This window comes from Saccopteryx leptura, chromosome 5, assembly GCF_036850995.1.
Source record: "Saccopteryx leptura isolate mSacLep1 chromosome 5, mSacLep1_pri_phased_curated, whole genome shotgun sequence".
Lineage (NCBI taxonomy): Eukaryota > Metazoa > Chordata > Mammalia > Chiroptera > Emballonuridae > Saccopteryx > Saccopteryx leptura.
In genome coordinates this window covers 217954194-217980216 of record NC_089507.1, presented here as the reverse complement: position 1 = coordinate 217980216, position 26023 = coordinate 217954194, and the positions used below count along the sequence as shown (strand labels likewise).

At 55.5% G+C, this 26023-nt stretch overlaps 2 protein-coding genes across 2 annotated transcripts; one reads left to right on the top strand and one right to left on the bottom strand.

The window, feature by feature from the left end:
• Positions 1–385: 385 nt before the first annotated feature.
• VPS16 (VPS16 core subunit of CORVET and HOPS complexes) lies at positions 386–20328 on the bottom strand. The gene is made up of 24 exons (XM_066384280.1): positions 19879–20328; positions 7009–7097; positions 6671–6768; positions 6452–6580; positions 6216–6360; positions 5994–6109; positions 5773–5895; positions 5600–5655; positions 5171–5260; positions 4983–5083; positions 4744–4820; positions 4148–4279; positions 3923–4050; positions 3759–3794; positions 3460–3568; positions 3065–3199; positions 2861–2969; positions 2676–2773; positions 2482–2589; positions 2085–2162; positions 1819–1988; positions 1482–1578; positions 791–894; positions 386–675 (listed from the first exon to the last, which is right to left on the bottom strand). The coding sequence occupies exons 1-24, from the start codon at positions 19929–19931 to the stop codon at positions 531–533; spliced, it is 2526 nt and encodes an 841-aa protein (XP_066240377.1). The 5' UTR covers positions 19932–20328; the 3' UTR covers positions 386–530.
• Position 20329: 1 nt separating this feature from the next.
• Positions 20330–25164, top strand: PCED1A (PC-esterase domain containing 1A). The gene is made up of 8 exons (XM_066384279.1): positions 20330–20489; positions 20813–20958; positions 21434–21513; positions 21627–21865; positions 21967–22117; positions 22233–22479; positions 24154–24429; positions 24779–25164. Exons 2-8 carry the CDS (start codon positions 20835–20837, stop codon positions 25024–25026), a joined length of 1365 nt encoding a protein of 454 aa, XP_066240376.1. The 5' UTR covers positions 20330–20489; positions 20813–20834; the 3' UTR covers positions 25027–25164.
• The last annotated feature ends 859 nt before the right edge of the window (positions 25165–26023 follow it).

The window sequence follows — 26023 nt, the reverse complement described above, 5'->3', positions numbered from 1 at the left end:
CACTAAACGTCCTAGGTCTTCACTTTCCTCTTCTGTAAAATGGGGTTATGCAACCCGTCGCACTGGGCTGTCGTGTGGGGTCAATGACACGTGGTCAAGTGTTCAGGACGGTTCCTGTGCACTGTGTGGATACTGCTTTCACGTATGGGTCTGGATGAATTGTTGCTTAAGCTCTGTGCCATCCCTCCCCGCAACTTTCCCCAACAAGGGTCTGGGGGCTTGAGAGAGCTTTCCGTGCTGACCATGCCAAGGGGCAGGTCTCTTGTAAATGTAGCTGGAGAAGCTCCCTCCCCAGCCCCCACAACACATGGAGTTTTGCTGAGGTGTCTGTATGACTCTGCCTCTAGCTTGCTTTTGCTTGTGTGGGACTGCGTAAGACAAACCCTCTATAACGGCCCAAGTTTATTTACAACCAGACTCCGGGCTCCCTTCCCGCCCCCGCTCCTCAGTTTAACTCTGGGGCAGAAGCAGAATGAGCAGTGACACTTCAGCCAAGCCCAGGACTCGAGGAGTCGTACGGGGTGGGCCCCTCACTTCTTCTGGGCCTGCACCCTGGCCCGCTGAATCTTGTCCGCCGTGGCCCCGTCCGCGGCCCCAGTGCACTGAGACAACACAAGGGTCAGCTCTGCCTCGTTGCGGCGCTCGATGGCCACATCTGCGGCCTGGGCCACGTCCCTGTGGTTGGACCAGAAGGGGAGATGGTGCTGGGCTGACCAGGGACACGAACCATGACCCTCCTCAGCCCACTGGCTCAGCCACCCAGCACCCACAGGGCTCCCAGCTGACGCACCCAACGAGAAGCAAGGCCTTGACCTTCTGCTCGGGGCCCACGCGGGAGGCGTACTTCTTGGCCTCGTACTTGTTGTGCTGCTTCATGCAGATCTCCACGAAGGGCTGAGAGAGGAAGGGGATGGGCAGAGAGGGTAAGGCAGAGCCCTCTTCATCTGCGAGCAAAGGCCCATGGCATACACCCTCCCTATATATTTTATGTTCACTTCAGTAGCTATAATTATCCCTCAACCTTGCCCGACACCACCTGCAACAGGTGTGATCTCAACATTCTCAGGGCAGAAACAACCGAAACCAGAGCCTTGAGACCAAGTATTTCCAAGCGTCCACTCCATTGTGCACTGTGACCCCTTCCCAACAGGCATTTCCTGCCCTCTCACGGACTACTTTCTCTTGTGGCTCCCCCTCCTACCCGCCACACCTCTGAACAAGCCCCCTCAGTAGCCCCCCACTGCCTGGCTGATGCGCTTTCCTGGGCCCCCTCCCCCCAGGACTTTTCCCTGATGTCCGCAGGCTGACTCAGGCCCCTACTCCCATGCACCAGGCCCATGAGCGAGCACACACACGCAGCACCCACACCTATTTCGGCCAGCTGAACAGATGCGCCCATGCGTCATGAGCCTGTCTCCAGGCCCGGTCCTCTCCCAGGACCACCCTCCCTGGCAGGGGGCGTCGAAAGGGCCCCGCCTCACCAGGTAGCCAATGGGTGATTTTTTGCTCTTAGAAAACTTCTCTAGCTCCTCCCATTCTTCCAGATCTGCCAAGGCTGTCAGCTTCAACCACCAGAGCCTGCGGGGAGGTCGGGCTTGGAGGAGTGGTGGGAGGGGCTTGGAGGAGCTGTGGGAGGGGCTAGTGGAGCTGTGGGAGGGACTAGAGGAGCTGAGGGAGGGGCTTGGAGGATTGGTGGGAGGGGCTTGGAGGAGCAGTGGGAGGGGCTAGAGGAGCTATGGGAGGGGCCAGAGGAGCTGAGGGAGGGGCTTGGAGGAGCGGTGGGAGGGATCCCTGGACCCACTCCCAGGCTGGGCCTACCTCTTGTCAGGGATGCGGAAGTCACGTGCCAGCTGCTCTGCACGCTTGTTGTGGCCGCCGAGGATGAGGGTGGTGACGGTGTCATGTAGAGACAGGTCTAGGAACTGACCCCCCAGCTCATCCTCCAGGCGTCGCTGTAGCCGCAGGAGCCGCATTTGATCCTCTGTGGCCTGGGGACGTGGATGAAGCAGGATGGGGACAAGAGGGACAAGGAGGGGTGGCGGGGAGAGGAAGCAAGGAGGTTCTTAGGGAAGAGGAGGCCAAACCTTGGCTGCAAACTCATTCTTGGCCTTGTAGAAGGCGTCGGCTGCTGTCTGCAGAGCGGCGACCCGCCCCTCGATACGCTGCAAGGGCAGGAAGGGAAGCCTGAGCCCACAGCTCAGGGGACCTCAGCCTCCCCACCCGGCCTACACTTTCCTCCCTGACCCCTGTGCCAAGGGTCACCAGGGCCGGCCTTACCCATTGGGTGAACCACTCTGGTGTTCCCAGTAGGAAGGCTAGCTTATCTGGGACCAACCCTCATCCTGGCCTCATGTCTCCCAACTCTCCGTCAACAGGGAGGCCCGGATAGGGTGTGCACCCAATGTGAGGCCTAGATATTTGGTGCAGGAACCAGCCCAGCAGCCCATTCCCCAGGCCCCACCCACGCTGTGGGCCTCAGACCTCCTCCGTGGAGTAGCTGGCTCGGATATGGAAGCTGCCCAGCTCCTGGTGGTTGTCGTCCTGGTTGTAAAGGTCCTTCAGCGTCTCCAGCTCCTGATGCTTACAGAACTGGAGCCGGGCGGGCAGGCAGTCAGCAAGGACCACTCAGAGGCTCAGGGCGCCGCCCCCGCCCTGCCACCGCCCACCGCCCACACCTGTCTGTACAAGCTCAGGGCCATGGGCTGGTTCCGGAGGGTCATAAAAAAGTCTCCTCGGTTCAGCTCGTTCTTCAGGTGCAGCAGCACGGTGAACACTATGGGACAATAACATGGGGGGGTCCAGCCCGGCCCCTTCCTCAGCCCAGGGGCCCCGGCCACGGGCACACGCAAACCCTGCTCACCCAAGTCAGTGTCCCCACTCTCGATGGCCTTGCTCAGTGCCAGTTTGCTCCTCTTCATCTTCAGGAGAAGCGGTACCTGCTCCCCGGAGCGCGGCTCGTACTCCAGCAGCTGCGCGGTGGGGAGGAAGACAGAGAGAGAGGGAGCTGGGCCGGGGGCCTCAGACGCCCATGTCCGAGCGCTGGGAGAGGGCAGGGTGCCCGAACCTTGATGGCCAGCTCCGTGCGGCCACAGTCATAGGCCCGCGTGGCTATGTCGGAATAGGAGACACCAGGCGTGTCCCCCAGCTTCTGGTTGATGGCCCGAGCCACATCCTCATCGGACACGTCCTTCTGTTGTACCTGCAGAAGAAGGGGTGTCACACACACCTGATCCCGCCCCTCACTCCACTGGGACCTGACCCTTCAGCCCTGCACCTCGTGTTTCCCACACCCCGCCCGGGCCTGGAAGTCCGGAGTGCTCTCAGACCCTACCCTGCCTCCTCACCTTGTAGCAGGCCCAGTGGGCCAGGATCCGGCTGACACCCTGCACCTCGTGTTTCCCACACCCTGCCCGGGCCTGGAAGTCCGGAGTGCTCTCAGACCCTACCCTGCCTCCTCACCTTGTAGCAGGCCCAGTGGGCCAGGATCCGGCTGACACCCTGCACCTCAGGAAGGCGCAGATACTCGCATATCTGGATGGCCAGGGGGTAAAGTCTCCGCAATACAAGCCTGGCAGGCAAGGCGGGCAAGGGGAACAGGGGTAAGGTGGGGTAGAGAGAGAGGGCAGAGTGGCCCCAGTCTGCAAACTGGGCCTCCTAGTTCCCAAAGAAGGCAGGCCAGGAGCAGTGGCCACCAGAGCCCCCGGGGGCTGTAATGCCGCCCACTTCGCGCCCCCTCCCGCACCCTGGGCTTGCTGTACCTGTCCAGCAGCACCTGGATGGTGAGCTGCTTATATCTGCATTTTACGCGGTTAAGGATCCAGCTGGAGAAGCTTGAACGCCAAGGACCTTCAGGCAGCATCTCCAGCCCCTCTCCCTTCCCCAGCCCCCTGACTGAGCACCCCTCCCGCATGCCTGGGGATACTGGCTGTAGGTGAGGGGGATCCCGATGTGGTAGTCCCGAACGGCATTGAGCACACGCAGGTCCTGACACATGCGGACGAAGCTGTCGGGCGGGAACCTGTCCAGGAAACACTTCCCGAAGGAGGCGGCCTGGGAAGAGATGAGGGTGACAGAGGAGGGTCTCCCCACCGCCAGCCGCGCCCCGCCCACCCAGCGCCCTCCCAGCAGCCCCGGAGCCCGCACCAACCCTGAGCAGGCTCTTCTGCATGTCCGGCCGGTGCTCGTGCCCCGCAGCCTCGATGCACTGCTGCACGGCCTGGGTCAGCTGGCCCAGCTCCTGGATCTCCCGCAGATACTCATCGGCCTTCTGGCTCTCCTTCTGGGGAGGAGGGGGCACGTGCAGGGACACAGCATCACGATGGAGAACACCGCCACTCCTGGCCGCAGTCCCTCTGGGGTGCGGTTTCAATGAGCAGCAGGGGCTGGAGCCCTAACCGCCTCTGCCCACTCAGTCCACAAGGGGTGCTCCCAGACTCCCCCCAGTCTGCCCAGTTGCCTGTGGGAGGCGCTGAGACCTCTTGACAGTAGCTCTGCCCTGTGCCTGGGCTGGGGATATTGCGGGGTCCCTGCCTCTCCCCATCACCACCCGGAGGAGCCCATGTCACTTTAGTCTACCTGAGCTGAGCTTCCCCAGCCCAGCCCAGCGTCCTGCCTGGACCACTCACTTCACAGGTGGCACCTGGCTGTGGCCACCCATGCCCAGGCAGGGACAGGGGGGCTGGGCCAGTCAGGGGAAGGGGGAGGAGAGTATCTAAGGGCCCAGGGTGAAGCCTAGGGCTTTACCTCATATTCCTTCTGGGCTTCTAACAGCAGCGCTCCGGGGGCCATTGAGGCAATTTTGAAGATCTCCTCACTGGCCACTGGGGAAGGGAGATGTGAGTGGGGTGGGGGCAGAGGTCAGGGAGCCCTCGGCTCTGCCTCAGTGCTTCAGTGACCGGACCCTGCTCTGGGACACCGCCCGCGGGAGCTGCAGTGCCGAGGTGCCCGCCCTGGGTCACACGGGGGCCTCGTGGGGGCCTTACCTGGAACCTCGTGCAGGAACTCATGTGTGCTGCGGGAGAAGATGCGGACGCCGTCCAGCTCAGGGACCAGGTAGGAGTCCTCATCCAGCACAAACATGAGCCTGGTCAAGGCTCCTAAGAACACCCAGAGACGGGCGGGGCAGGTGACCCTCTCCCCTCCCAGGCCCCCGGCAGCCCTCCAAGGATACTGGATGCTCTCAGGCGCGTCTCCCACCACCATCAGCCGCCGCTCCCAGGCCACCACAACAGCCTTCTCCTTGCTGCGAGGGCGGCTGCACCTGCGGGCGGCACCACGCATGTGTGTGCACACACGGGACGCCACGCCCACAGCCCGGTCTCCCACATCCCTCTGTCTCGGGACAGCCCTGTGCACGCTTCCTGCCCCGCATCCCACTCCTCTGACGGACGTGTCTGCTTCCCTTCCACCCTGGGCCATCAACTCCCGGTGCATCTGGGGCCCCCAGCGGGCAGGGGCTGCCCTAGAGTGTGCACGGGCAAAGAAGAGATGGCGCCGGCTCCAGCTGGCTTGGCAGCAGGCAGGATGAATCAAGGTGTCCCAGGAAACGAGGCTCTGTCCACCTCCACCCTCATCCCCAGCATAAGACCCCCATTCTCACCAGACCATCTGCTTTGGGGGTGCCCGGATGTTGCAGTTGAACTCACACAGCTTTTCCTGAAAGGATGCAGGGAATGTCATGGCCCTGTCCCAGTAGTCAGGTGAAAAAGCCCCTCCCCTACCCCAAACAGAGCTTCCCTGGACAAGCGCCCCTGTGTTATCCCAGGATCAAACCTTGAGGGAAGCTGTCCCCATCCAGATAGAGCCCGTGTCTGTGAAGAGTGCCAGGTGTCGGTAGGTGAAAGAGACAGCCATCTGCAGGAAGCTGCTCACTCCTGGGGCCAGGCCAGGCGGTGTCTGTGGCAGGGCCCGGGAGGACACCAGAGACACTCACTTCTCCGAGCCTCCCCATGCCTCCCTGCCCCCCATGTCACTCCCATGTCGCAGGCCCTCACCACTGCAGAGCAGGCCGCGTGGTCCAGGAGGTAGAGGTCGGGCCCCACAGCCAGGAGGATGAGCGCCACCCGGTCCTGGCACAGTGCGGTCCAGCACGAGGGGGCGCTCTGCAAGCCTGTGGTCAGGGAAGAGGGGACTCAGGATGACCAGGGCCCACAGCTTCTGCCTCCGTGAGCCCCTCCGCGGGTTCTGAACCACGGTCCCGGGCGTGCAGCACCCACCGGGCACTTCCGGCATTCGGCGCAGTTTGAGGTCGCCCACGTTGGCACTCAGGGTGAAGCGGTGGGCCCCGGTGAGGATGGCCACTCCAGAACCAAACTCAGTATGGAAGATCCGGGCGTCCAGAACCCGGTTCTGGAGCACCTCCTAGGGAGCGGAGAGAGCGGAGAGGGGTCTTGAAGAAGCCAAAGGGTCACAGGCTCCGCCCCTGTCCCCGGGCCTCCGGCGGCGCCCCTACATTGCCCATACTGAAGTGTCTCCGGAAGTCGCCGTGAAGCCCGTACACCAGGACCACACCATCTTCCTGCACACAGAGGAGCTCCTCTTCAGCCGACCAGCCCAGGGACACCACCGGTCCACTCTTCCACTGCAGAGAGGGCGTTCATGAGGCTGTCCCGGGACGCGGAAGCCTCGCCCGACCCCCACCCCCAGCCCCAGGGCGGGCGAGGGTGCTCACCAGCAGACTGGCCAGAGGCATGCCAGAGGCCGAGTAGATCTCAAGCACCGGCCGTATGCTGGCAGCCTTCTCCTTCTGCCAGGGGTTCCTCAGCAGCGCTGCAGTGGGAGACCTCCTGTCCTAACTCCCCTGGCCTTCCACGCAAAGCCCACCTCGGCCCCCACCATGTGAGTGAAGCAGGCCTCATGAGAACCAGTATTTTAAAGCATCTCAATGGAGGAGGGAGTGGAGGGGTAGCACATGCCAGCAAGAACCCCCAACAATAACACTCCTAGGAATCAAGGACCTTGAGTCCATCCCACGGTCCCAGAGCGTGCAGTGGCAGAGGGGTCACTTACCAATGGGGCCCCCGTAGGGCGCAGCGGCCACCAGGCAGTCCCTGAGCTCCTCCTTCAGGTCCCAGTCCATACTGTACAGCTCGTATTTCCTGCCCACACAGGCGAACAGAGATCAGCCTCCCTGTGGCCATGCATCCGGAGGTAGCAAGCCCCAGAGGAACCCTTAAAACCTCCATTTGTCCTCCGCAGGAAACATGAGGAGGCCCCTCCAGGGGCGGGGCGGGGGGACTAGAAACAGCCATATGTGCACATAGGGGCAACAGACGAGGGGGCAGAGGCTGTTGGCAGGAAAGGACGGGTTCTCGGGGTGAGTATGCAAGGACGGCAGGAGTTCCTGGGACAGGCAGGCTCTGTGACCACCAGGGCACAAACTGAGGTCGGACCCCTAGGCTGGGTGGCTGGTTTGGGCCTGTATTGGGAAATAAAACCCTGTGAGGTTTCTCAGGGTGGACAACCTTTCTTCTATTTCTGGTTCTTAACACTGAATCGGGTTGAGGGCTTTATACCCAGGGGTCTGGCTCAACACTAGTTCATAAAGAACTCAGCTGCAGCCTGACCAGGTGGTGGCGCAGTGGATAGAGCATCGTACTGGGATGCGGAGGACCCAGGTTCGAGACCCTGAGGTCATCAGCTTGAGTGCGGGCTCATCTGGTTTGAGCAAAAAGCTCACCAGCTTGGACCCAAGGGTGCTGGCTTGAGCAAGGGGTCACTTGGTCTGCTGTAGCCTCCCGATCAAGGCACATATGAGAAAGCAATCAATGAACAACTAAAGTGCCACAACGAAAAACTGATGATTGATGCTTCTCATCTCTTTGCATTCCTGTCTGTCTGTTCTTATCTATCCCTCTCTCTGACTCTCTGTCTCTGGGGGGAAAAAAAAAAAAAAAGAACTCAGCTGCAGAGGTCCTGAGTTAGTGGTGTCTGAAAGAAATCCCAGAGGAGTTGTCCAGAGAGTCCAGAGCTGGGGACAGTCCCTGGTGGGAGATTCAACCTGTGAATCACAAGCCAGCACAGGATGACTGCAATCGGAGGGGTGGGAGGAGCAAGTACTGCCTGAGAAGGCAGAGCATGAGGGGAGGAGGAGACATTTTTATACATTAAAAAGTCCACCAAAGAACAAAGCAGGAAGACAAACTCTGAGGGAAAAATGTGACACATGAGAAAAAGAGATGCTTTTCTTTTATTTATTTATTTTTTGACAAAGAGAGAGTCAGAGAGAGGGACAGGGACAGACAGACAAGCAGGGAGATGAGAAGCATCAATTCTTCACTGCAGCTCCTTAGTTGTTCATTGATTGCTTTCTCATATGTGCCTTGACTGGGGGACTACAGCAGAGTGAGTGACCCCTTGCTCAAACCAGCGACCTTTGGGCTGCAGCCAGTGACCATGGGGTCATGTCTATGATCCTATACTCAAGCCGGATGAGCCCACGCTCAAGCTGGTGACCTCGGGTTTGGAACCTGGGTCCTATGTGTCCTAGTACAATGCTCTATCCACTGCGCCACCGCCTGGTCAGGCAAGAGATACTTTTCTTAAAAATACAAAGGCTTTAATTAATTTTTAAAAATGAATATATAAAGATAGTTAAATCATATTAACTATATCATATTACTTTATATATTTTATTTTATTTTATTTATTCATTTTAGAGAGGAGAGAGAGAGAGAAGAGAGAGAAGGGGGAGGAGCCAGAAGCATCAACTCCCATATGTGCCTTGACCAGGCAAGCCCAGGGTTTCGAACCGGCAACCTCAGCATTTCCAGGTCGACGCTTTATCCACTGCGCCACCACAGGTCAGGCTATATCATATTACTTTATATGAAAATATTTTTAAAACTAAACATAAAACCTTGAGAAAATACAATCTATGTATTTTTGTTGTTTTTTGGTGGCAGAGACAGAGAGAGTCAGAGAGAGGGACAGATAGGGACAGAGAGACAGGAAGGGAGAGAGATGAGAAACATCAATTCTTCGTTGCGGCTCCTTAATTGTTCATTGATTGATTTCTCATATGTGCCTTGACTGGGGGACTACAGAAGACTGAGTGACCCTTTGCTCGAGCCAGGGACCTTGGGCTCAATCTGGTGAGCCTTGCTCTAACCAGATGAGCCCAAGCTGGTGGCCTTGGGGTCTCAAACTTGGGTCCTCCACATCCCAGCCCGATTATCTATCCCAAGGGTCCCCAAACTGCGGCCCGCAGGCCGCTTGCAGCCCCCTGAGGCCGTTTATCCGGCCTCCATTGCACTTTCAGAAGGGGCACCTCTTTCATTGGTGGTCAGTGGACTGGAGTACTGTATGTGGCGGCGCCACTAAGCGTGGTGTCGCTCACATACAGTACTACTTCCGGTGACGCGGGACGCTCGCATCACGGTTCCAGAAGCGCGTCATATCACTTGTTACAGCTAGCAGCGACAAATATGGAACCGGACATTGACTATCTCATTAGCCAAAAGCAGGCCCATAGTTCCCATTGAAATACTGGTCATTTTGTTGATTTAAATTTACTTGTTCTTTATTTTAAATATTGTATTTGTTCCTGTTTTGTTTTTTTACTTTAAAATAAGATATGTGCAGTGTGCATAGGGATTTGTTCATAGTTTTTTTTATAGTCTGGCCCTCCAACGGTCTGAGGGATATGAACTGGCCCCCTGTGTAAAAAGTTTGGGGACCCCTGCTCTATCCACTGCGCCACCGTCTAGTCAGGCAACAATCTAATGTTTTATCATGTGAACCACAGAGACATCTCTCAGAGCAAGACACAGACCCCAGAAATTATCAAGGAAAAGACGGATAGATTTTATTACATAAAATAGCTATTCAACTTAGCAGTTTCCTTCCAAGAGTCTAACTTAGGATACAATTTACACAGGGCACAAAGATATGAATTCACTGCAGCACTTTCTAAAATAGTTTTTAAAAATATTGGAAACACCTTCTTAAATGCCCATCAAAACAGGAGCGGTTAAATACACAATAATTGCCCATTCTGGGCTTACATAGCCATTAATAAGATGACTAAGTGTATAATGACATGAAATTATTTCAGAAATATATTGTGAAATTAAAAAATGGCCTGACCAGGTGGTGGTGCAGTAGATAGAGCGTCGGACTGGGATGCAGAGGACCCAGGTTCGAGACCCCGAGGTCGCCAGCTTAAGCGTGGGCTCATCTGGTTTGAGCAAAAGCCCACCAGCTTGAATCCAAGATCACTGGCTCCAGCAAGGGGTTACTCAGTCTGCTGAAGGCCCGCGGTCAAGGCACATATGAGAAAGCAATCAATGAAAAACTAATGATTGATGCTTCTCATCTCTCCGTTCCTGTCTGTCTGTCCCTGTCTATCCCTCTCTCTGACTCACTCTCTGTAAAAAATAAAAAAATAAAAAATTTAAAAACCCTGAAAAAAAATGTAAGCTGCAGCTCAGTATGAACCGATGTAATAAAAAAACACTGAGCACATATTTTTTGACAAGCACATTTACACCTGATCACATGAATGTGTATAAACACACAGAAAACCTGCTCAGAGGCTTCCACACTGAGATAGGCAGTGGTTACCTTTGAGGAGGGAGGAGACAGGAAGACTTCCAATCTGTAGGCTATATACTTCTGCATTATTTGAAATTTTTATAACCCTATATGCATTTTTGACACTGTTACTAAAATCATGGATGAAAATCTGATGGGAAACAGATTCACACAGCCCTAGCTAGCATGCCAGTTATCAACCCATTGCTGCCCAGCTCCAAATTCATGCATGCTGGACACGTGTTGTGTCTAAGGGACAGCCTTCTTTTAAAACATTGCTCTTTCAGTGAGTGCGATGTTAAGGTTTCTCAGTAGAGGGCGCTGGAGGGACGCTGCATGAGGAAGGGCTCTCCAGCTGCTTCGGGGGATGGAGGGGTGGGGGCCTTATCCAGCAGCCAGGGCGTGAAGATATCCCGTGGTGACCTGCCCCAGCCGCACAGCAGCCTAGGAGGTTTGCCCAGACTGGTGATCACCTTCCCACAGCTCCCTGGACAGTCACCACATGCCTGGCCTCCTGCCCACGCCAGGCTGTAGTTCCACTGCATGCCAAGACGCCTGGCCACTGGAGGCCCTGCCTTCCCACTTGAGTGTTTCCACTGAGCCCCTCTGCACACCCCGGCTCCCAGCCACTGACTGTGGCTCGTCCTAGAGACGGGTGCTCCGGGCTGCCTGCTGGCACCAGGTGCCCTGCTCCCCGTGCACATCCACAGCCCTGACCACCAGGGGCAGCTCACCTGTGTCCCCCTATCCCATGAACCCGAGTTGCTTCTTGCTTTCCCAGGAACTGTGGACTGGCTACGGCTGGGGCACCCGGTGACCTCTCTGCCATCTAGTGGGCTGCAGCTGCACAGAGTGGGGCAAAAGTAGGTTTACAGTTGTGAGCACCCAAAACAGGTTTATCCCTGTTATCATTTATTAACTATTGTATTCTTTCCCATACGAACAACTGTAGACCTAATTTTGTCCCAACCTGAATTTTCTCCAGAGACCTGAACCCCAGCCTGGGGAAGCCCCCCTCTTCCAAATACAACATTCCTAGGTATGCTCCCTTGGCCTGTGGCTACCACATAATCCTCTCTTATATTTTGTAGTCATTTGTTTTGTGTGTGTGACAGAGAGAAAAAGGAACAGATAGGGACAGGCAGGCAGGAAGGGAGATGAGAAGCATGAATTCTTTGTTGCGGCTTCATTGTTCATTGATTGCTTTCTCATATGAGCCTTGACCAGGGGGCTACAGCAGAGCAGAGTGACCCCTTGCTCAAGCCAGTGACCTTGGGCTTCAAGCCAGCAATCCTGAGCTCAAGACGGCGACCTCAGGGTTTCGAACCTGGCTCCTCCGTGTCCCAGTCTGACGCTCTATCCACAGCCACCGCCTGGTCAGGCTATAGTTACTCTTTCGTCAGTTTAATGAGTCTTCATATTTATCAAAATTTCCCAGTTTAAGTCTCCTAACTGGACCCAGACTGATACAGACTTGGCTCTGAGTGTGGTCCCAGGAGATAGACCCTCTAAAGATGATGAGATTTGAGGATTAGGTTGGTCACACTTAAAGCTTGGGTGCAGCGCTGAACTCCCCACCAATGGGAAACAGAAGTCAGTAACCCACTGCTCTCAGTGACATCACAACTAATCAAGCCTGTAGTTTTCTGTGGGGATATGCCAAGTCAAACATGTACTTTGGGAGTGACTTCTATGCTCGACTGGACGGCCGTAACAATGATTATAAGGGCTGTGGTGTGGACGGATTGAGTGCACTTGAACATTTACAAAGAGAAAATGACAAGCTTGGGTCCGTTAACTTTCAGTTCAAGTCATATCTTAGAAGCGGAAAGCATCTAGAACATCCCTAAAAGAATCTCGTATTTGTTACAGCCACCCAGCTGCTACTGCGGAAAAGTGAAAGCCAAATTTAATTATGTGGGTTGTTCAATTATAACAGTTGAATTCAGCAACATGCCATTTCTCATGTGAAACTCAGGGTATCGATCAGGAAAGAAAAGAATTCTGAAAAGTAGAAGGAGGTACATGAGACCCAGATGACAGTGACAATCTTGAACCCCTGGTTCATCCTGAGCCTCCCCTACCAGTAGGAGTGGCCTGTGCTCCTATGTCTGGGGACACTTACCTTCCTCTGCCTGAGAAGCATGGGATGACCTCAGTTGGGGTAGATGTCTTGGGAGCCCCCCTCACCAAGGCTGACCTAGCTAAGACTACTGCTGAGTGGCTAACATGCCAACAGCAGAGACCAATACATGGCCCCGGTCCGGCACCGTTCCCGGGGGACCAGCCTACGGGTTGATTACACTGGACCTCTTCCATCATGAAGGGGGCAAAGATTTGTCCTGACCGGAGTACAGACACATTCTGGATGTACATTTGCCCTCCCTACCTATAATGCCTTTGCCAGGGCCCGCCATCTGTGGGCTGACAGAATGCTCTATCTAATGGTGTGACACCCTGCAAGGCATTGCATCTAATCAGGGACTTCAGTTCCCCAAACGGCAAGTGCAGCAGTGGGCTCAGGTCAGGGGATCGTCAATCAGCCTCACCAGGGACCCCCTCACCCAGAACTGGCTGGCCTTACGTTCTCGGACCGCTCAGCGACGGCACCAATCGGGAGATGGCACCCTAAAAGGGTGGGCTCTGTCTTATGGGATGCAGCTGATGCTTTGAATCAGAGGATTATTAATGGTGTTGTTTCCTCCACAGTCAGAATCCACCGGACTCGGGATCAAGGGGTGGGCGTGACAGTGGCTCTTCTCATCACAATACCTAATGCCTCTTACAGAAATGTTGCTTCAGTTCCAGTAACGTTGCGATCTATCAGTTTGGAGAGTCTCCGCAGGGAGAATGTTGCCACCAAGGGACACACAATGGACTCACTGACTTGGAAGAGTGCCACCTTGCCATTTCGGGCTCCTTCTGCCACTGAACCAACAGGCATAAGGAAATGGGGTTAATTTACTGGCGAAAGTGATTACCCTGATTACCAAGGGGAAATCGAGTTTCTGCTACATAATGGAGGCAGGGAGGACTAGGTCTGACATCCAGTGCTCACCGGGAACACCTCTTAGTACTTCCATATCTAACAGTCAAGGTTCATGAAAAATCTCAGCAACCAAAGCAGCAGAATGACTGAGAAAGGAAGGTCTGGGCACTCCGTTGTGGAAAAAACCCAGAGCAGTGGAGGTTGCGGCTGGGGACAAGGGAAAACACAGGGTGAGCCATTGAAGGAAGTCTTGATATCAACTTTGATCTCACGACCGATTACAGAAATGAAGACTATAGTCACTTTGTGTGTTTTCTTCATGCTTGTTGTATGTGTATGTGTGTGTAGCCATTATCTTCTCTCTCTTCCCCATTTATATTTATACATAAATAATTGGAGGTTAATTTTACAATTTAATTTTTAGCTAACAGAATGAATATTCAGTGGGACTGGCCCCCTGGCTGGATAGCTCAGTTGGTTAGAGCATCGTCCTGAAGCGCAGAGGTTGGAGGTTTGATCCCCCGTCGGGGCACATACAGGAGCAGGTCCATGTTCCTGTCTGCTCTCTCTCAACCTCCTCTCAAAAACAAACAAACAACAACAACAACAAACAACTATACATCTCTTCATTTTGGGAAAGAGTATTATAGGAAGGATAATGGTAGCTGCTGCTTCTTTTTCCTTTTTGAGAGAGACGGTGGGGAAGGAGGGAGATGGGAAGCATCAACTCATAGTTGCTTCACTTTAGTTGTTTATTGATTGCCTTGACAGTGGGGCTCAAGCTGAGCCAGTGACCCCTTGTTCAAGCCAGTGACCTTGGGATCATGTTGACGATCCTGTGCTCAAGCCTAGATCCCCCCTTCACGCTGGGAAGCCCATGCTCTAGCTGATGAGCCCATGCTCTAGCCAGCGACGTCGAGGTTTCAAAATGGGGCCCTTAGTGTCCCGGGCTGATGCTCAAGCCACTGCACCACCACCGGTCGGGCAGTGGTAGCTCCCTAGGCACAAATATAGACTTGTCTTGTTAGGAGGGAGTTCAACAGTGTGTAGAAGGTGCCTACGGAAGCTGAGCAGCCAAAGGGTGGACTGTGCCAGCTATCGACTTATTGTCCGCCAGCTCCACATTCGCCCTCCAGCCCGTTCCTCGGTGACTAGACGCTGGCCTTCTCGGGAGAGGGCACTGTAGACACTGAAGGACAGGGCTTTCTGGCTGCCTCCAGCAGCAGCAGGGCCAGTCCGCAGTGTGGGGGCAAGGCCACCTGGTGGTGCTGTCCCAAACACGCACCCGGACACACAACCCCCTGGTGCGGCTCTCTCCACACAGACCCTGCGTGCCCCAGGTCTCCCACACACCCTGGCGCTCTGCTCCCCGGGCAAGCCCGTGACCCTGGCCACCAGCAACAGCTCGCCTGTGCCCCACATTCCCAGCGACCGCGGAAGGCCTGGTCCAGGCAGAACAGCCCGCTTCACCATTCAGTGGGCTGTTTCCTGCCAAGGGTGGAGCACCAGCTTGGGGAGAGCACCCCCCACCTCTACATCTGTCCTTCCTTTCTCCTCAGTCCCCTCAGCCCTAGGGGAGGAGAGGGCTTTATCATCTTCCAGCTACTTTGCTATCATAGCCCCCTCAGCCCTAGGGGAGGAGAGGGCTTTATCATCTTCCAGCTACTTTGCTATCATAGCCCCCTCAGCCCTAGGGGAGGAGAGGGCTTTATCATCTTCCAGCTACTTTGCTATCATAGCCCCCTCAGCCCTAGGGGAGGAGAGGGCTTTATCATCTTACAGTTACTTTGTTATCATAGCTTAAGAGTATATGAAACACCTGTTTAATCATTAGATAGTCTCTGGCTCCTGAGTAGAAAATCACTGAGATGCAACCAGTGTAGCATCCCACAGACCACTTGCTTGTTACAAAGGGGTAATAATGACTTGGCAATGGAGGATGTGGCCATCAACACCCTAACCCCCTGGTTAAGTCAACGTCCCTCACAGCAGACACCCCGACAGGATGCTGACTCTAGGTGTGGTGCGGCACAGACACCATGTCATTGTCTACAAAGCGTTTCTGCCAAAAATGTCCAATCGGAATCAACCCACACCCTGAGAACCAGCACAGTTTCAGGAAGTACAGGCTACGACAGAGAAAAAAGTTAAAAGGCTCCTCAGGAAGCAATGGGACACATCCAGAAAGTGGCCGGGTCCCTTAAACCAGCCAATGTCACAAAAACAAAAAGTGGGGGTGAGAGAGGGGATAAAAATGCTCACGTTGCCTGACCAGGCGGTGGCACAGTGGATAGAGCATCCGACTGGGATGCGGAGGACCCAGGTTCGAGACCCTGAGGTCGCCAGCTTGAGCACGGGGCTCATCTGGTTTGAGCAAAGCTCACCAGCTTGGACCCAAAGTCACTGGCTCGAGCAACGGGGTTACTCGGCCTGCTGACGGCCCACAGTCAAGGCACATATGAGAAAGCAATCAATGAACAACTAAGGTGTTGCAATGAAAAACTGATGATTGATGCTTCTCATCTCTCTCTGTTCCTGTCTGTCTGTCCCTATCTATCCCTCTCTCTGTCTCTGTAAATAAATAAATAAATAAATAATAAAAGGAGTATTAAAAAAAATGCTCACGTTTACAAGGAACTTAATTAACAGAGATAAGCAGACGAGTGATTCTTATTTTGGGTCTTGCTTTGAACACACCAGTTATAAAACGACACTGCAGACAACTGAAGAAGTCTGACATTAGATGATGGGAAATGTTACCTTTGTTCGGTATGAATCAGTATTGCAGTTTTATTGGAAACTATCATCTTTGATTAAAGTAATGCACACTGATGTTATGTCTGTAATTTACTCTAACATTACAGCAGAGAAAAGTATTTGATTAAAAAGGTGTATCTGGGATTTGCTTCTGAATAGTCCCAGAAAAGTGTCTGTGCCTTGGTACGCAGGGACAGGTGACAAGAAAGTGGCACCGCATCGCTGATACTCGCTGAGGTTGGGCGATGCATACATGGATGCCCCTTGAATTACATTTACTATGTTTATCGGTATTTGAACTGTGCCTTAATAAAAGGTTTTTTTAAACTTCCAAAAGCGTTGAAGCAAATATTGCAACATAATAAACATTTTTAAGCTTGAATAATGAATGATTGCTATGGGTGTTCATCTACTGTTCTACTTTGTTGTACATTTGAAGTTCTTCAGAATAAAAGGTTACATACAATTTCCTCTGGAAAGTCTTCCTTACCCCTAACTTACCAGTCTGCTATGTGCGGTCTTGGGCCCTCTAGCTCTCCTTTACGGGGATCGTGATCAAACACTGAGCTATTATTAGTGTTTATCAACAGTCTCCCCTGCTGGCTCTAAGTTCCATGAGGGCCGACAGGGCTCCTGCCTTCTTATTTGGCTGATACACCCTCAGCCTGGCAAAGGGTTGAGCTAAATTAATTAATGGGATTAGCCCCAAACTAGATTTTTAGGACAAAAATGGCTAAAATTCTGAAGTCTCATAAGAACTCTAGTCACTACTTCTTCTCCTTGCCTTCTCAAATTAGGACCTGTTCCAGAATACTACCTCCAATGAAAAAGAACCCTGCCCTGTCTGCCACCTGCCTATCACTCATTCACGTCACCTGAACCTGCATGAAGCCCTGGCATAAGGCTGTGCACCAATACAACCAGCACCAGGTATCTGCACTTCAAACATTCCCACTCTGGTGGAGAGGCAAATATGCTATTTTATTTTCCTGTTCAAAGCAAACAAACCTACACTTCAGCACTGGTCCTAGAACAAGGCTGGGTTCAAATCCTCACTCCACTACTTACTAGCTGTGTGACCTGGTCGCCTAACCTCTCTGTGCCTCTATTTCCTCATCACTACAATGGGTTTATAATGATATCTACTTTGTGGGCTGTGAGACTTAATACAGACCAAGTACTTAGCCAGGTGCATACTACACAGGACGGCACAACACGTTACAAAATATACTGCTCACAAAAATTGGGGGATCTTTTATAGCTTCATATTCCTTTTGAAATATCCCCCACAGCAAGGCTTAGCCACCTCCTCCTCTCTGGCAGTCCTGCACACATAAACACAGGCTAGCCACACGGGTCACATCGAAGGTATGCCTGCAGCACTGACATTCACTCAAAACTTGACTGGTGTATCAGCAAAGCTAAGACTTCATCATAAACAGGAGTTCTGTCGTGAAGAGGTCATTATATTGAGTACTCCTATTTAACAAGCCTCTGTAGGCAACATGTATTTTCAAAAGTAACACAAGTTAATATTTTTTTAAGGCATATGCATGCTATGTTGTAAACACTAATGGCATGCCAACTGACATCCTTTCTCCACACAGTTAAGATAGTTGTTATTTCCTACAACTTTACGATTGTAGCTAAACTTTTGCATTTTTTCCCCATCTTGTATAGGCATATTTATAAGAGGTAAAAATTAGTAATAAACAACACATGCAACAGAGCTCTAAAAAAACTGCCACAAGGAATCCGAACCTCTTAAGGGCTGACATTTTGTGAATCAAAAACTACACGAATAAGTTTTCATACATGAATAACAATAGTAGGTATATAGTTTAGCACAAACTGGTGTCTTGTACTGAAATAAGTCCCCAATGAGCCCTGCCCTAATAGTTTGGTTGGTTAGAGAATCCTCCCCAAGTGCAGAGGTTGCCAGTTCAATCCCTGGTCAGGGCACAGCTCGATCGATATTCCTGTCTCTTTCTCTCTCCCTTGCTCTCTTGCTAAAAACCAATAAATTAAAAATAATAATGATAATAATAATAAATGCCCCAATGAGATAGATGTCTTTGTGACCTTTAGTTGCAATCAATAAAGCGTTTTAAAAAAAAACTTTATGGGGCAACTACTTACAACACAGCAGGCACTGTTCTACACTGCTCACAAAAATTAGGGGGTATTTCACCTGACTGGGCAGTGGCGTAGTAGATAGAGCATGGGACTGGGATGTGGAGGACCCAGGTTCAAGGCCCCGAGGTCGCCAGCTTGAGCATGGGCTCATCTGATTTGAGCAAAGCTCACCATCTTGGACCCAAGGTTGCTGGTTTGAGCAAGGGGTTACTAGGTCTGCTGAAGGCCACGGTCAAGGCACATATGAGAAACCAATCAATGAACAACTAAGGTGTCGCAACAAAAAACTGATGATTGATGCTTCTCATCTCTCTCCGTTCCTGTCTGTCTGTCCCTGTCTATCCCTCTCTCTCTCTGTAAATAAATAAACAAACAAACAAATAAGGGGGTATTTCCAAACGAACATGAAGTGATAAAATATCCTCTAATTTTTGTGAGCAGTGTATACATGCGTTGGATTTAAGAGATGCAAGAAATATGCTCTCAGCCCTCGAGGTTTATGGGAAGAAACCTATACACACCACCCATCTACTGTGCCATCCATAACAGACCCCGGCACTCGGCCCAAAGGGAAGTGAGCCGACTCGTCTTTTCTGGGCTGGATCAGGAAAGGTTTCAGAAAGGACCCTTAAACGAAGTCCTAAAGGACAAGGGAGCATTCTTCAGGGAGGTCAAGAACGAAGGAAATGGCAATGCCCCCAGAAGGAACTGCAGGCTGGTGCCGCCACAGGCAGCCATGGAACCTCGGGGCAGGCTGGGGTCCTGTGCTCTGAGGCGGAACACAACATTTGGGCGCGAGGGGGCTTTGCAAGGGAAGTTGGAGAGATAAAAACAGGAGCCGACTCCTCCATGTGGAACAAGAGAGCAGTTTGTACCAGGGTCGTGACGTCATCCGTTTACTCTTTTCGAAAAGGATCCGTAGGTTAGGGTAGGGCTGGCTCTACGACTCCCAGGAGAGAGGGCTGCCCCCCACCCCAGATCCAGCGACGGCTCGTCGCCTCGGCCCAGCCTGGGCCCCACACGGCTACCCCGCCCGCCGTGCGATCCCGCCCCCCTCGGGGCGCCCCTGTGGTCTGACTTCAGCAGCACCTCCCGGCAGGAGACCGGGGCCACTCGCTGTCACCAGTGGGCGGCCAACTTCAACGTGATCTGAGCATCCTTCCGGAGGCCGACAGACAGACCGAGCGCTCAGCCCCAGCGCCGGGCCAGCACTGCGCCGACGGGTGCGGCCGCCTCCGTTTCCCGGTCTGGAGCGGAGGAAGGACCGACTCTCTCCCCCCCGGTCAGTGGCAGCCGGCGGCGGACGCCCGCCCGCCCGGGGAAGAGCCGGGGAGAGGGGCGGACCCCAGCGCCCGGAGGAGTGACGGGGTCGCGCGCGGCGCTGCCGGCGGCTCCGCCCCGAGACTCAAGCCGGCGGGCGAGAAGGGTAAGCCAGGCCGTGGGCAGGAGGGCGGGCGGCTCACCGGTAAAAGGCCGAGTCCCCGAGCGGGTTCCAGTTCGCCGTGTAGCAGTCCATGGCTGGCGCCGGGATGGAGCTGCTGCTGGGCAGCGCTGCAGGGAACACCCGCCGAGCGCGGGCTTCGGGCCGGCACTTCCGCTTCCGCCCCGCCTGGGTCACGTGGCGACGCCGCCGCCACTGCCCTCAGCACAGTGGGCAGCTGCCCTCGGCCGCCGCCGCCGCTCCCTGGCTCACACCCGGGCCTTGTGCCCGCCCGGGTGGGCCCGGCCAGGCAGCCGTCCCCGCCTCCTTCCTGTTCCCTCGGGGCGTTGAGGGTGGCGCAGGGCGGGACATGGGGGACCGGAAGTGGGGGCTGTGAGCGTCGCCGCCCCGGGCGCCAAGGCCCGAGGCGCCGTCGGGGCCACCGCGACGCACGCATGGAGAGCGCTGGGCGCCGGGCTGCGCACCGACGGCTCATCGGGTCGCACGGGCTCTGCGGGGCGGGGACTGTGCAGCACCGACAGGCCTCCCCGGGCGCGGGAACATGAGGCTAGGCCCCGAGCTCCCTGCGGGCGAGGCGCGCGGTGCGCGGGCCTGCCCGGATCGCGGGTGAACTGCTTGAAGCCCCGGGACTCGGTAATTGGCGCGAGCGGGCGGGCGCGCGCGCATGCGCCAGGCGGCGGCGGGCACGTGGCTGGGTCCTGGGCGGCGCCGCGCGGGAAGAGCCTCAGTGCCCCGGAGGCCTGCGTGCCCACGGGCGAGCCCCTGCTTCTGGTGCCAGCTTGTCACCATGGTCCCCACCCTGCTGCCGTCGTCGTCGTCGTCGCTGCCGCCTGCTCCCTGTAGTCCCGAGCAGCCTGGGAGGGGCCGGCAGAGGTCTCATTTATCCAGCCTTGGGCCCTGGGGCCGACCTGCCCTGAGTCCCCGCGCTCCCGCAGCTTAGTGGCCTCTCCCTGCAGCCCGTCGTTGTCAGCTGGGGGCATGGTCTTCTGTCCGGACAACCAGGAGCCGCGCGGCCCACTGCGGAGCGCCATGGTCCAGTTCCAGGCCTCGGAAGTCCAACAGCTGCTACACAACAAGTTCGTGGTCATCTTGGGGGACTCAAGTGAGTGCTCCTCTGGGATCACACTTGTCAGCCTCACACCTGCAGCCTGTTTTCTAAATCTGGACCCATTGTCTCCATCTCGAGCCTCCTCTCTGGCCACTTGTCTGTTCCAGCCCAGTAGAGGTTTTCTCCTTTTATTTTCCCGTGCACCTTCCACCAGTGTCTTGACAGATGGAGCCTGTCAAGCTATTCACCCCATACTTGCTTAGCGTTTTTGCTCTCTGACATCCCCCATAACTTCCCTTGTGGGAGCTATGGCCTGTGTTGTCTCCCAGGTGACCTGGCTGACTTCTGCTAGGGTGATCTTGGGTCACTGTGTACTAAGTCGGGGGTGGTGCAAAGACTTTTGAACCTCACTTTTTCTCCTGCCTCAAAGTCCAGAGTCCACAGAGGTGGTGTTGGGCAACCCCAGCCCTGGAAAGATGGGGGTCTGTTCAGGAGGCCTGCTTTAGCCCCACGATCTGTCTCCCTGCAGTCCAGCGAGCTGTGTACAAGGACCTGGTGCTCCTGCTCCAGAGAGACTCGCTGCTCACAGCTGCGCAGCTGAAAGCCAAGGTGAGAGGGGAGCTTAGTGGTCATGTCAGTGGTGGGTGGGCACTGACCCTGGCCTGGCGGGGTCCTCCTGCCTGGCATGGGTCTCACTAACTGGGTGGGGGTGGGGTGGGCAGGGAGAACTGAGTTTTGAACAGGACCAGCTGGTGGCCGGGGGTCAACTGGGTGAGCTGCACAACGGGACACAGTACCGGGAGGTCCGCCAGTTCTGCTCTGGTTCTGGCCACCACCTTGTGCGCTTCTACTTCCTCACCCGAGTTTACTCCGAGTACCTCGAGGGTGTCCTAGAAGAGCTGACATATGGACCAACGCCGGATCTGGTGATCATCAACTCCTGCCTCTGGGATCTCTCCAGGTTGAGGCAGGGGGGAGAGAAAACTGCCAGTTGGGGGTGGAGGTATGGCTCAGAGGCTGTCTACCCCTGTGCTCTTGCCCACCCTGTGTCCCGCCCGACAGGTATGGGCGCTGCTCAATGGAGAGCTACCGTGAGAACCTGGAGCGCGTGTTCGTGCGCATGGACCAAGTGTTGCCAGATTCCTGCCTGCTGGTGTGGAACATGGCGATGCCCCTGGGGGAACGTGTCACTGGGGGTTTCCTTCTGCCTGAGGCAAGTGACTGGGCCCCGTCAGGAGGGGGGAGGGGACAGTCGATGAGTGGGTGAGAGATCCTCCCTCCTCACCCTGCTTCATTCCGGGGCTCTTAGCTGCTGTCCTTTCTCTTAGCTCCAGCCCCTGGCGTGTTCTTTGCGGCGGGATGTGGTGGAAGGGAACTTCTACAGTGCCACCTTGGCTGGGGACCACTACTTCGATGTCCTGGACCTCCACTTTCATTTCCGGCATGCAGTGCAGCACCGTCACCGGGATGGTGTCCACTGGGACCAGCATGCCCACCGGCACCTGTCACACTTGCTTCTGAACCACGTAGCTGACGCTTGGGGCGTGGAGCTGCCCAAGCGTGACTACCCTCCTGGTGAGCCGTGTCACCAGCGGGGAGGGTAGTGACGCAGAGAGGTCCCTTAGAGCGTAGGCGCGCCCACATGGATCAGGACCGAGGTGCTGCGGGGGAGTAGAGGCCCCTGGAAGGACTGCTGTGGGCCCTGAGTGCTGCTTCCTCCCCCGCTGGGGACAGATCACGGGGGCAACACTGTATGTAGTCCCAGTTCTGGTTGTGTGTGGTCTGGCCACATAGTGACCTCTGTGTACACGCAGGAGCTTACACAAGCATTGAGTGCGTAAGGCAGCATGTCAGAAGACCTCTGCCCTGTTGATGAACAGGAAAGAAACGGGGGTGCTCTGAGCTAGGCGTGGAAGGGGCGGTGGAAATACAGGAAGGGAAGAAGGAGGAAGGGTGGTCAGGCGGTGTGGCAGAAGCAGGAAGAGCCCCTTGGGGGGTGCTGCCAGGCTCTCGGTTCCTGCCTGTCATAAAGGAGGCTCATGGCCGGTTCCATGTCTGGTCCCTGGGTCACGTCCCCCACGGGAAAGGCTCTGGCCTCACTTGTTGACGGCTCCCGCCTCTTGGCCTCCGTGTCTAGCGCGGTTGCTGTACACACAGTAGCTACCGGATAGTATTTGGTGAACTGGAGACGTGAGTCGTGTTAGACGGCTCTTCACAGCAGCACTGGATAGGATGGTGGCACAGACAGGCCAGGAATGTCCTAGAAGGTGGACTTCTGGGAGGACTTGGTAGCCAGGAGTTGGAGCATCAGGGACGTGAATGAGGACTTTAATTATTTAATCGTCTGATTCCTAAGTTTTTTGGGGTTTGTTTTTTTTTTTTTTGAGGAGAGAACTGGTCCCCAGCAAAGGAGGGATGCTCTGAAGGTTGTCAGGCTAGGCTGAGGTGGTTCAGGTCTTCTGACCCCGGTTTACAGCGACAGAAATGGGGAGGTCCGAAGGCAGAGTTGGGTGGGAGGCCCAGCTGGTGAGTTGGGTCAGGGCGGCTCTGTTTGAGGTCCCGTGGAGAGGTGGAGATTTGGGTCGTGTCTGCTTGCGCGGGAACCGGGATGGAGGCAGGACGAGGGCCGCACTTTGGAGTTGGAAGGGAAGAGGGGCTGGTGGAGGAAACCAGAGGAGAAGAGGGCAGAGGCACTTTCAGGGGGCCGAGGCTGGGGCATGGGACGATTGGGGAGAAAGGGTTTGTTAGGTTGGCCCGGAAGTGGCTCCGTTTGTTGAGGGCGTGGAGCAGGGCTCAAGGAGGCAGTGAGCAGTTGATGAGGGGCCGGGAGTCGCGCTCTGTACTCCTGGAGGTTTGAAAGGAGCTGGGCGCTATTGAGACAAGGGTGTGACAGGCTCTGTGTGTCCTTAGGTGACTTGCTAAACTCATTCAATGGGCTGTGGGGAGTTTCTCAGAGGAAAACGCTGACGGTCTAGAAGCTGGGCCAATGAAGGGAGAGGACTCGGGCCTGGGGCGGGGGGGGGGGGGGCGGCATGAAGGCCAAGGAAAGGCAGTCCGCTGACTCTGGAGAAAGGCGGGGAGGAAGCAGCACACCTGGGCTTGGCCTGAAAAGGGAGAGGATGAGGAAAACTGGGTAGAAGGCAGAGGGTGCCCCCCCTGGAGGAGCCAGTGGAGGTTTAGCAGTGTGGCAGGCGGAGTGCAGGGCAGCTCGGCCTCCCGGCCGACCTAAAACAAGCATCCCGTTCCTAGACCCGTGGATTGAGGACTGGCCAGAGCCGGATCATCTGTTCCAGGGCAGCCAGGGCCAGCCCCCAGACTTTGGGGAGCAGCTGGCCTTGCCCCCACCCCCACCCTCTCCCCTGCCCCCTCCCCTGCCTTACCTCTACCCCCTTCCTCAGCCCTCCCCCCCTCCGCTGTTCCCACCCCTGCCCCAGGAGACCCCTTTCTTCCCATGCCAGCCCTTCCCACCCCATGACTTCTTCAATTATAACACAACGGAAGACTTCTCAGTGCCGCCCCACTTAGGTAGGTGCCTCTGTGGCCTGCTGTCCCACCTCCCCCGGCCTCCCCAGAACCTTCCCTGGCCCGGCCTCCTGTGGCCGGAGGCTGAGAGCAGCTGGATCACCCCTGTGCCCCCGCCTCCCTAAGGACTGGGTTCCGCCGCTGAGTGTGTAACGGCACCTGTGCACTCGTAGATAGCTCGTTGATTGTCCCAGCTTCCTGGTTTGGAGGCAGGGAAGTCGTATTGCCATTTTGCAGATGGGGAAACTGAGGCCCAAAGAAACTCGCCCCAGAGGACCAGGACAGCCTGCAGGTAGAGCTGGGCCCACCGTAGCCAGAAGCCCACTCTGATCAGTGACCGGTTCTTTTGTAGGATGTGGCCCTGCAGTGAACTTTGTGCCTGGCCCCCTGCCACCTCCAGTCTCTGGCCCTGTCCCCCATGGTCATCAGCGGGACCCGGTGGTCCACCGGGGGATGCCACGTTGTGTTCCCAACAGCCCTTACCATGTGCCGAGGATGGGGGGGCCCTGCAGGCAGCGGCTCAGACATTCAGACAGACTGATCCACACATACAAACTGGACAGACGGCCTCCTGCCCACTCGGGGACATGGCCTGGGTAGACCAGATCTCAGGCTGGGGCTGGATGTGCCAACGGCCCCACAGGGCCTGCTTGCCACCCCAGGTACTGGGCCACGGTGTCTTCTGTGCCTGGCATTGTTCCTGTCCAGTGCTGTCACCAATAAAGGCTTGGAAGAACAGAGTGGTGTCTTCCTGTGTGAGGGAGCGGGTTCCCCAACCAGGACCCCACGAGGCGGGGCAGCTGCCCGCGGACTCTGGCCACTCCGGCCCCCTCGCCTCACGCTGCTGAGGAGTCGCTGGCTGCGTCTCCCTGCCGCCTCCCCCCCGCGTCCTCACCAGAACGCACGGCTTCACAGGCGTCCCGGAGGGGCTCATTCCTCAGCGGGGCGCTGGGGTTGGGGAATAATAGCAAGGGCTCCGTTGGAATTGTCAATGTTTTCCATCTGGTTCGTTCATACCCACCCCAGCCTGGCACAGTCACGGGTACGTTCAGCACTCATTTATTCCTGGAGAGAGGCACACGCCTCTTACCCTGTGCAGTGCTTGGCATAGGGTGGACACTCCATAGCGGTTGGGACTCGTCGAGAAGCTCCCAAACCCAAGTGGGAGGCTGATTAGACACCTATCATTCAGTAGATGCGATGCACATTGAGGGCACAGTGAACATAGACCAAATCCTTTGGTGGGTAGGGGCGGGGGGCAGTAGGAGAGGAGCAAAGGGAGAGTTCAGGGGTGCGGGGTAAGGGATTAGTTGTGCCAGACCCCCCATAAGGAAGAGAGTACAGGGTCTCAGCTCTGACGAGTGGTGTGATGCTAGGTTTGTGACTACTGAGCGCCCAGGGTGGCATGTGGGCTATATGTTGGCAGGACATGGAGGTTGGAGCATGACCACGGCCGGGGAGGTGGTGTGGGAAGAAAAGTGAGGGAACATGGGGACCCATTCATAATCTTCCGGTAGAATTGGGTGGGACAGAGGAATGCAGAGTTCTTGCGTGAACTTTTCATATTTGTTCCCGAAATTCTTTCTTGGCTAGGGAT